Raw genomic sequence first — 9,793 nt, 5'->3', positions numbered from 1 at the left:
AAACGTCATCCCGGGCTGTGATGAAATCGTAGACGGTTCTACCCGAACCCGTTTGAGATCCAACAGATCTACCTGATCTCCAGCTTCAGTTTCCTTGGACCCCTTGGAACATCCCTGATTGCTAAGGCTTGAAGAGATTGTTAGATCATCCGCCTGATTTGGGCTCTAAGTTTCCTGCAATCTCAACTTCCTGCTCGTGCAAAAATGAGTCATTCACATCATCATCATCCGAATCATACGAGAAGCCCTCCTGTCTAGGGGTAACTATAAGGCTCTCATCTACATCGACATGCGCCCTCGACTCCTCCGCCATTTTATCAATTCCAAAATCCTCGGGCTCCATTACCTGTATGTTACCAGGAAACAGATCTTCAACACTGCTCAAAGCTGATCGAATGGTAGCTTCGAAAGACGTCGTAGCGACAAAATCAGTGTAAGTGGGCTTTCGTCCAAGATGCTCCTCATCTGCAACAGCTTGCATTTTTGTTCTATACTCCTCCTCATGAACCCAACCGCCAGGACCCGTTTTTCTAGGATCTGCAGACATGGATACCAACTCTTCAGGACGGAAAGAGGAGCCGCTATCCGCATCGGAGGGGTTAAGCTTGCTCCTCCTTCGCCGGGCTTCTTCTTCCCATAGCCCAGCCAAGCTGGGTACAAGCTTCTTGTCCGGTTCCAGAGGCTGAAACATTTCGACGAAGTCCTGATGTATGGGCCGCTCCTTAACCTCGGAACGATTTATAATATCTTGAACATGGATATCAACTTCTAAATCGCAGTGACTCTGTCGTGGCAAAATGGAATTATCAAGAACAGCGCTCTCTGGAATGGAACGGTCATGCCAAATATGTGTCGAGTTTCCTAGATAGGTCGGTATCGGTGCTCGGAAAGTCACTTTGCTGCTCTTGAGATACGCACAGCCGTACAGATTGTAATCACACATCCATTGTGACAAATATTGCAGATGGCTCTCGTAAGGCTGCAGAACGCGTTTCATGACAGCTCCTTGTCTCAGAAGGTCGGCAAGACGCGTCATATTCATAGGGTTGAACAGGTATATCTTAAAAAAGAACCTGTATCCAACGTGATACCCGTAGAAGGGAATGCCCTTTACGAAGGTGATGTGGGCAACATACGCCATTTTCTTTTCGTATGCATTTCGGCGATAACTTATCGCCAGGGCGTGATCGACAGACAATTGAAGCGTGCGAATGGCAGTGTTTACTGGGACATATTAGGAAAACCTCCATAATTTGTTTGTAATTTATCAACTTCTTCAGAACGCGTCTCTCACCTTCTTTTGGATTCAAGCTTCCTTGATACTCGATGTAGAGATATGGGAATGCGCCATGTACGTGAGCGCATACCTTTTGCCCCGTCTCCGTCGTCCCGAAAACTCGGATGACGGGGACCTTCGGGCGTTCATTTTTCGGGACTGGTCCGGCATTGACAGGAAGTTGAGGATCAAAACTTGTCGGGACTGCCTGGTAGTGATCAACGCAATTCAGTAGAACCTGAAACTTTTCCATCTGCTAACTGGTGGTGGCCAATCTGGGGATGGACATTGCTCTGTGTTTGATGTGATATCCATAAATCAGATATACTATTGACACATTGAACATAAATCCCAAAAGGAGGTATAATCCAACAGAAAGTTCATTTTAGGCAATGTTTATCCCTCTTGGATATGAAATCGAGGCGATGACGGGGTGGCGCCACACCACGTGACTTACCTCCGGTGTGGCATCGCGATTTTGAGCTCGATCTTGCTTTAACCTTCTCTTCGTCATCTGAACTCCCACTCTAACAGTCTGCGAAGAATGCCATTGGCTTTTCTGTCACAGATTCCTAATATCCGATAGAGTGAAGTATACAGAGACATTTTACTTTTCATCTAGCCAGTATGTCTCGAAGACCAACAGATGTGGCGTCGAAGGAGCGCAATGAGTACATCCCCGCCTTTATCTCCAAGAAGCCTTTCTACGTCGACGATGAGTCTTCCGCAAATGACTACCTCGAGCATCAGCGACTCCAGAAATCCCAGACAGAGCAAAAATGGTACGACAGAGGGAAGCGTGTAGGACCAGCTGCGACTAAATATCGTAAAGGCGCATGCGAGAACTGTGGCTCCATGTCTCACAAAGTCAAAGAGTGTTTGAGCAGACCAAGGAAACTTGGAGCGAAATGGACGGGGAAAGATATACAACCAGACGAAGAGATTCAAAAAGTGGACCTAGATTGGGATGCGAAGCGGGATAGATGGAACGGTTATGATGCTTCGGAATATCGGAATGTGGTGGAGGAATATGAAGAGCTGGAAGCGTTGAAGAGACAAGCGAAGGATCGCACAGAGATGAAAGAGCTACGGACTGGCGACGATGACGAGGAAGATTATGAGGGAGACGACGGTGCTGAGGAGGCTAGATATGCAGAGGAGTCTGATATGGGCCGTCAACAGAGTACCGCCACACGTAACCTACGTATACGAGAAGACACTGCAAAATATCTCCTCAACTTGGATCTTGACTCCGCTAAATATGACCCTAAGACCCGCAGGATGGTGGATATGGGCGCACAGTCGGATCTGGCTGCAGCTCTGGTAGCGGAAGAAAACTTCATTCGGGCCTCAGGAGATGCTGCTGAATTTGAACGAGCTCAGCGATACGCGTGGGAATCTCAGGAGCGTGGCGATAAAGACAGACAGCACCTTCAGGCAAATCCTACATCGGGCGAGTATTTCAGAAAGAAAGAAAAGGAGCAGGCCGAAGAAAAGCGCAAGGCTCAACGAAAGGCGTTGCTAGAGAAGTATGGTGGCGAGGAACATCTACAGCCAGCTCCCTTGCGCGAAGCTGCGGTTATTGAGAACGAACGATTTGTCGAGTATGATGAGACAGGAGCTATTAAAGGGGAGCCCCAAAAGGTTTCGAAATCACGGTATGCTGAGGATATACTCATCAACAATCACACCTCGGTATGGGGCAGTTGGTGGTCAAACTTTGTATGGGGCTATGCGTGTTGTCATTCTACAGTGAAAAACAGCTATTGTACGGGGGAGGAAGGGAAGACTGCGTTTGAGGAGGCTCAAAATATGCTACTTAATGATATGGAAAAGGCTGGGGAGGAAGAGGAAGTACGGGGAGAATCAGAGAAAGATATCTCGAAGGAAGCATCCCTGCAGGCAAAGAAGCGTGATAAAACCGGTCCTGATACAAAGCTCGGGAAACGGACCCTCCAAGAGATGCGGCAGGGGGTTACCGAGGAGGAGCTTGAAGCCTACAAGAAATCGAGAAGTGCAGCAGCTGATCCAATGGCGGCGTATCTCGGGAAGGATGAGCTGGTTCGATGATAATCTGGCGAGACGTTTATAATGATTCCCCTTAAGATGTTGAGTGTGCAAGCGAATTGCTATAACTAGTTATGTTCGATAGCCATTTTGCTTACTTGAAACAAATGTACTGTACGAATATTTGTGATATGCTATAGACTAGGTATTTTAATTATATCAACATGCCAACTGGCCAGCATGTCAACAATCGGCCCTTATCAGTTCCTGTCCCTGACATACGCAGTCCGTGCTAGTCCCAAGCTGGACCCGTGCCAAGACGCTGCGGTATCCAGGGGGTGCAAAATCAAAAACGCGACAGAGCAAGAGAGCGCAGAACTCATCAGCGTGGAGGGGACACCCCATTGATGATTAAATCGTAGTGTGGAGGAAGATATCTGGTAAATCCGTTTCCAGAGAGTATGCAGCCACTTCATTATCTAGATTTCAAACATAGGATCCTTGGCAATTTCTCTGTGGTTTGCGGCTTGTTTATAGGGGCACACGGGTCAGCCTCAAGGTTTCCCTAACGACCAAGCTCCGGCTCAGCAGCAACGGTCATGACCTTGGCCATCTTAACCTTCCGCTCACATCAACCTCTCGAGTCAACGTCTGACTTCAATCACTTGCACTCCCTCTCAATATCTCGACCCACATTCCCTTCCAACGCGTGAACAGTTGACCTTGTCCGTCGTTCTCTTTTGCCGTGGTCCTTGTCGAGTCCTACATTCGTTTGGCCCAGAGACTCGCTCTGATCCATAAACGGTTCGATGTTCAGCGATGGATCAGTAGCATATCGTATAAAAGCCGGAACTCAGTTGTTCGTCCCCTTCACTCTCTCAACATCACTGGATGTATTGATATTTCGAGAATCCGTTCGTGCCATACTTCATCGTCCCCACTGGCTGGCGGTCGCCCGTCGCGGGCGAAGAGAGCAAAATATTGGGTGTGATCTGGGGAAATCTGGGGAAATCTGGGGAAGGAGAACATACCCTATAGTTTGGCGGTAGATAGATATCCTGGCTGGTGGACGCTCTTCGATCCCTTCCCACGCATACCCGCATACGAAAGATTAAACACCCCCCCCCCCCCCAAACAAAAAAAATGCCGTTACAGAAGAGCATGCCGCAACGGACTCCTCAGTCAAAATCCTCCAATCTGCCTCCCCACACCGATGATTCTGGCTCTGGAGGTAGGCATTTGCCCGTTCAGCAAAAGTCATCCGCTTCAGCCAAAACACAGGCTGCGAAGACTAACAGGCAGGTGCAAGCAGTGGAGGGTCCTCCGTCACGAAGGATGCAGAAAAATTCGTCCTCAGGTAGCATCACGACGGATAGCTCCAATTCCAGTTCGTTGCCTTTTAGGAATAACACGGAGCAGCGCCCTGGTGGTGCCCAAACTCGCCGAAGACAATCGATTAGGGAGCAGAACACGACAATTGGCCCGCGAAATGGAGATCCTGTGAAACGGTACTTTCAAATTCAAATAACTATTTTTTACGTGTTTTTATTTATGTTTTGTCAGTGAGCTAACAGTGACCCTTGTTCACTATTATTTGTAGGGCGTTCACCAATTATTCGAATCCTCAAACGTATTCCGAGAACCCTTCCACACAGCCCTCCACGTCTCACGAACACACGGGAAACTCAAGCTCTCGTTTGAGTTTTGGCTCAGCAACAGCTAGTGGTTCATTGAAGGATGAGAGTCCGACTCCCCCCGAGAACAGCGAGTTCCTCGCGCCAATCAGTTTCGACGATTTCCATAATAGTATCATGTCGAAAGAACCAAGTTTAAGTCATTTCCCTCTTCCTATGGCCAGCAGTTATGATTTGAAACCCCCGGCTCCAAGATCGACGCCGAGGTGGTCAAGCCAACAGCCACCGCAAAATGGGAACCATGTGCGGACAGGCCAGCTGGCCCGAAGAGAAAGCAATGCTTCACGGAGCACAGTGGGGAGTGTAACAGGAGTAAATGGAAATACTCAACCTCAAGGAACTACTGCATCTCGTCCGCGTCGGCTAAGCCACGCTCCTCCTCCATCTTCTACTGCTTCAACGTCGCGGCCGCCTAGGAAATCTATTGGACCGGGTAGCTTGATATCTGACAATGGAGATCGCGTTGCTCCGCGGCGAAGACCAAGTTTATCAGCAAGGAAAGTCTCGGATGCAAATCGTCCAGACCAGCCAAATTTTAACCCTCAAAACTTTGATGTTGGTGGTCCTTCCGAGTCTACAATGTTTCTAAATACACCTAGGTATCAAAAAGCAAAATCGTTGCAACCACCTTCCCGAATAACCAGGGATAGTAGGGATAGCCTGTTTGTTCCATCTACTGGGCCAGAACCCTTGAGGTCTTCGTCAAATAATGCTGTTCGAACTCCAGCCAAGACTGGACTAAATCGGACAACTACACCCTCGTCATCCAAGCGGATTTCTGTTATGCCACCACATGCTCACGGCTTAGGGGCACGAACGATAAGCCCTACCGATGCTAGGCGTATGAAAAGAATGTCGCTGATGCCCCAACCGCCGCCCATGCCACATACTCCTCCCACACAGCAAAACATTGTGCTTCCCAGACCTCGTTCTTCTGCCCAGTCTCCTTCCATGATACCGAGGAAAAGTGTCACCCCTTCCTCTTCAAGGACCACTCCTGATCCTCATCGCAAATCCTACAGTTCGGGGATTTCATTATCATCCAATACCAGTTACAATTCTGCTCGGAATTCAAACGGGTCCTTGCAACCCAGGCTTTCGCAGAATATTTCTACCTCTAGATTGCCAACTCCGAAACCACGTGCAGACAACGCCTCCAATAACGATGAGGAAGAAGTCCCACCGGTTCCAGCAATTCCGAAGGCATACGAATCGCCTAAGACTGAAGGAGAAGTCCAATTGCCTCCTGCTCGAAAATCTAGCCTGCCGTCTGAAACCGGATCACTCAGAGATAGTTTAAAATTGAATTCTGGTAGCTTTGAAACTCCTAGCAAGGGGCCTACAATAGATGACTTTCATGTTGCGAGACCAGTTGTCCATAGGATGGAATCTAAACCTCGACCTGTTTCAAACATTGGGTCGCAAAAATCTCCAACCATTGAAGCTCCCACCACTCAATTTATTGCCTCTAAGCGTTCCTATGACTAACAAGATTGAATCTTTGCGAGATAAAGCGACCCAGGATCCGACCTCGCACGTTTCCCGTACACCTCCACCTCGCCAAATAATGACAAAGACTCCGACTACCCCAATGACCGCTTCTAAAGCAAGCTTCTTTTCCCACAGTATACACGATCAAGAACCCCTGCCATCCACCCAACTCAGGAGCACAAGTTCGCATCATGCCCTCCTCACCGACCCAATACGGTTCCGGGCCCAAAATAGCTCAAGTGCTCTTGAGCCTCTGGATATTTTGTCTGACCGTAGAAGCATTTCTCCCTATGTATCTTCATCGTTATCAAAGGCTGGTGGCGAGTTTTCTCATGTTCGACCTCAGCTTCCCAGCGAATACTCCAGGAATAATGCGAGCAGGCTGACCGGCCCGCGGCCTCAAACCCAGTTTGCTACTATTTCACCACGTCTTGAGGCGTCGAGTTTGGGACCTCAGACAGCTGACACCGAATCTGAGAGCAGCGCACCGTCGTTCACGCGGCGAAATCCTAGCTTGGATCACCAGAGGACAAATTCACATCACACCATCAAGGAACCAAGCAACAATTCATCCAAATATGGCAACATGCCTCCTCCGAAACTTCCAGCTTCAGCTACTTGGAATGGCCTATCAACAGTTGGACAGAATACAGGTTCCACCAAGCCTACCTATCTGCATTCGAGACGGAAAGCATCGACGTCGAGTGTCACAAACGGTCTGGCCCAATGGACCCAAAGCATCAGCAGCGACCAGACCTTGGTGCTCAACCCTAGCCCTTCCACGGATGCTGGCGATATAGACAGCCAGCCGAATCGCTCGACGTCATCCTTATTATCGCCAGTGCATAAACTTCTATCGAGTTCCAAATCAACAACACCAAAACTTCGTCTTCAAGACCAGAATCTTGATCGTGATGACTTGTTAGCTGAAGAAGAAATGAAAAGACTAGGCAGTAAACGGAAAGATTTTGAGACTTCTGCTAAAGAGTTGGAAGAATTGCGACGTAGGGCAAGTCCCAAGGAGCGGGTTGGGCCAGGCCAGGCTCTTAAGATGGCTAGCTTGAATATCTTCGAGAAAGGTGAAATCATTGATTTTAAGGATATCTACTTCTGCGGTACGCACAAGGCGAAAAAGCATGTCAGCGATCTTAGTGCCCAAGCTGCAAATTTTGGATACGATGATGAACGCGGCGATTACAACATCGTCATTGGGGACCCACCTCGCCTACCGCTATGAAATCGTGGATATTTTAGGCAAGGGAAGTTTTGGTCAGGTGGTCCGATGTGTTGACCATAAAACCGGTTCTCTCGTTGCGGTGAAAATCATCAGAAATAAGAAGCGATTTCACCAGCAGGCACTCGTTGAAGTAAATATTCTGCAGAAGCTTAAGGAATGGGTATGTTTCCCCCTATCTACACTCCGTCCATCCTATCTCGTACTTTTCTAACAAAGCTTATAGGACCCTCACCGACGTCACAGCGTAGTGAACTTTACTCAAAGTTTCTACTTCCGTGGTCATCTGTGTATATCGACTGAACTTCTAGGAATGAACCTGTACGAGTTTATCAAAGCTCATGACTTCCGTGGATTCTCCCTCAAGCTCATCCGCCGGTTTACGAAGCAGTTGCTCAGTACTTTAGTCCTTTTACATAAGAACAAGGTCATTCACTGTGACTTGAAACCGGAAAACGTACTTCTAGCACACCCTTTGCATTCAGAAATAAAGGTGATCGACTTTGGCTCCAGCTGTTTTGAAAACGAGAAGGTGTACACGTACATTCAGAGTCGCTTCTACCGCTCCCCTGAAGTTATATTGGGCATGTCATACGGTATGCCCATTGATATGTGGAGCGTGGGTTGTATACTGGCGGAATTATTCACTGGCTATCCTATATTCCCTGGTGAAAACGAGCAAGAGCAGCTAGCTTGCATTATGGAGGTGTTCGGTCCCCCCGAAAAGCATCTCATTGAAAAAAGTACACGGCGAAAACTTTTTTTCGACTCTCTTGGGAAACCCCGCTTGACGGTCTCATCCAAGGGGAGAAGAAGGAGGCCAAGCTCGAAAGACCTCCGCCAAGTCCTGAAGTGCGATGATGATGCTTTCCTAGATTTCATCACTCGTTGCTTAAGATGGGATCCAACACGAAGACTCACTCCAAATGATGCTTTAAACCACCAGTTCATCACGGGCATTAAGTCCACCACTCGATCGCGGGGCCACCTTCCCCCGATAAACTCACCTGGAAAGCGAATTACTTCTGGACCCGCTTCGTCGACGATACGGCCGCTCCCCAATCCCCCATCCCTTAGTAGCAAGGGCGCTGGAAGGCCCCGGGACATGCCAAGTCAATCACCTGTTAAAGGTACAGGACCAAAGCGGAGTTCAGCCACCACAAACGTATCCGCGGCGAACAGTACTACAAAACGGACGTCCAATGGAAATCCAATTTCTGGTTCTGCCTTACCACGGGTTACGAGGGCTACGAGTGGAAAAGCAGATCTCGCAACAGCGGCAGCGGCGACCAGCTTGGTAAGCTGAAGTCCGAACTCCCCGACGTCGCGGTTTTGCTGCAGCTCCACGAAGTGTACTGACCCGAATATTTCAATGGTGCAGAAAGCACGGTGACAATGAGGCCTATCTCCTGTAGTGTGATAAATTAATCTTGGTCCCCTTTATCAATGTCTCCTAAAAAGGAAGCAGAAGAATATACTCCATTGACAAAGTCTCATAACGGTTCGAAATGTGTCCCTTTGTTTCATATTTCATTTACTCATTTCTTTTCAGTTCATACCCCATGCTCTGCATTTGCGCTTCTTTTCTGTATCCAGTTCCTCTACAAGAAAACTCGCTTTCTTGGTCATTATACATCGCGCGAGTGTTGTTTGATATGCCTGTTGTATTTAATCCAACGTCCAGTATTCACTTTTGCTTTGGACCTCATTTTCGTCTCTCATGATGTAGAGCAAATCAAACAAGCTTCTCTTTCCCTATGTTTATTCCAACGGGAATAGAAACTGGATTTTATTTTCGGCTTTTGATCTCCCCTTTGTTGCTTTTGTTTTATCAAGTTTCCATCATCGTGTATCTTTTCATTAGCATCTCTCGGTCCTCTTGCATCTGCCAAATGCCATATATCACACTTCTTGGAAAGATCATTGACTCGATTATCCCGCTCGCGACTGCTGCGGGTCAATTTCGCTCATATTCACTTTCTGTTTGTCGTTCGGTTTTATGGCTGCCTTATATTCATTTACATCACTTCCTTCCTTTCCTTTCTCCTTCTACTTTTTTTCTTTTTTTTTATTGTTTTTTTTTTTTGAAAA

At 47.8% G+C, this 9,793-nt stretch overlaps 4 protein-coding genes across 4 annotated transcripts; 3 read left to right on the top strand and 1 right to left on the bottom strand.

The window, feature by feature from the left end:
• Nucleotides 1-145: 145 nt before the first annotated feature.
• Nucleotides 146-1,565, bottom strand: HCAG_01161 (predicted protein; the record flags this gene model as incomplete). The annotated part of the gene is made up of 3 exons (XM_001544065.1): nt 146-1,224; nt 1,295-1,480; nt 1,538-1,565. The coding sequence occupies 3 exons, from the start codon at nt 1,563-1,565 to the stop codon at nt 146-148; spliced, it is 1,293 nt and encodes a 430-aa protein (XP_001544115.1).
• Nucleotides 1,566-1,903: 338 nt separating this feature from the next.
• HCAG_01160 (conserved hypothetical protein) lies at nt 1,904-3,346 on the top strand (the record flags this gene model as incomplete). Its single annotated transcript, XM_001544064.1, has 1 exon — nt 1,904-3,346. The coding sequence occupies one exon, from the start codon at nt 1,904-1,906 to the stop codon at nt 3,344-3,346; it is 1,443 nt and encodes a 480-aa protein (XP_001544114.1).
• Nucleotides 3,347-4,426: 1,080 nt separating this feature from the next.
• HCAG_01159 (predicted protein) lies at nt 4,427-6,465 on the top strand (the record flags this gene model as incomplete). The annotated part of the gene is made up of 2 exons (XM_001544063.1): nt 4,427-4,791; nt 4,884-6,465. The coding sequence occupies 2 exons, from the start codon at nt 4,427-4,429 to the stop codon at nt 6,463-6,465; spliced, it is 1,947 nt and encodes a 648-aa protein (XP_001544113.1).
• A 917-nt stretch (nt 6,466-7,382) lies between these two features.
• Nucleotides 7,383-8,779, top strand: HCAG_01158 (hypothetical protein; the record flags this gene model as incomplete). The annotated part of the gene is made up of 5 exons (XM_001544062.1): nt 7,383-7,389; nt 7,419-7,672; nt 7,743-7,865; nt 7,929-8,298; nt 8,718-8,779. The coding sequence occupies 5 exons, from the start codon at nt 7,383-7,385 to the stop codon at nt 8,777-8,779; spliced, it is 816 nt and encodes a 271-aa protein (XP_001544112.1).
• Nucleotides 8,780-9,793: the final 1,014 nt, after the last annotated feature.

This window comes from Histoplasma capsulatum, genomic scaffold (assembly GCF_000149585.1).
Source record: "Histoplasma capsulatum NAm1 scaffold_1 genomic scaffold, whole genome shotgun sequence".
NCBI lineage: Eukaryota > Fungi > Ascomycota > Eurotiomycetes > Onygenales > Ajellomycetaceae > Histoplasma > Histoplasma mississippiense.
Note: the sequence above shows the minus strand (reverse complement) of the source record. Positions and strands in the feature narration are given on the sequence as shown.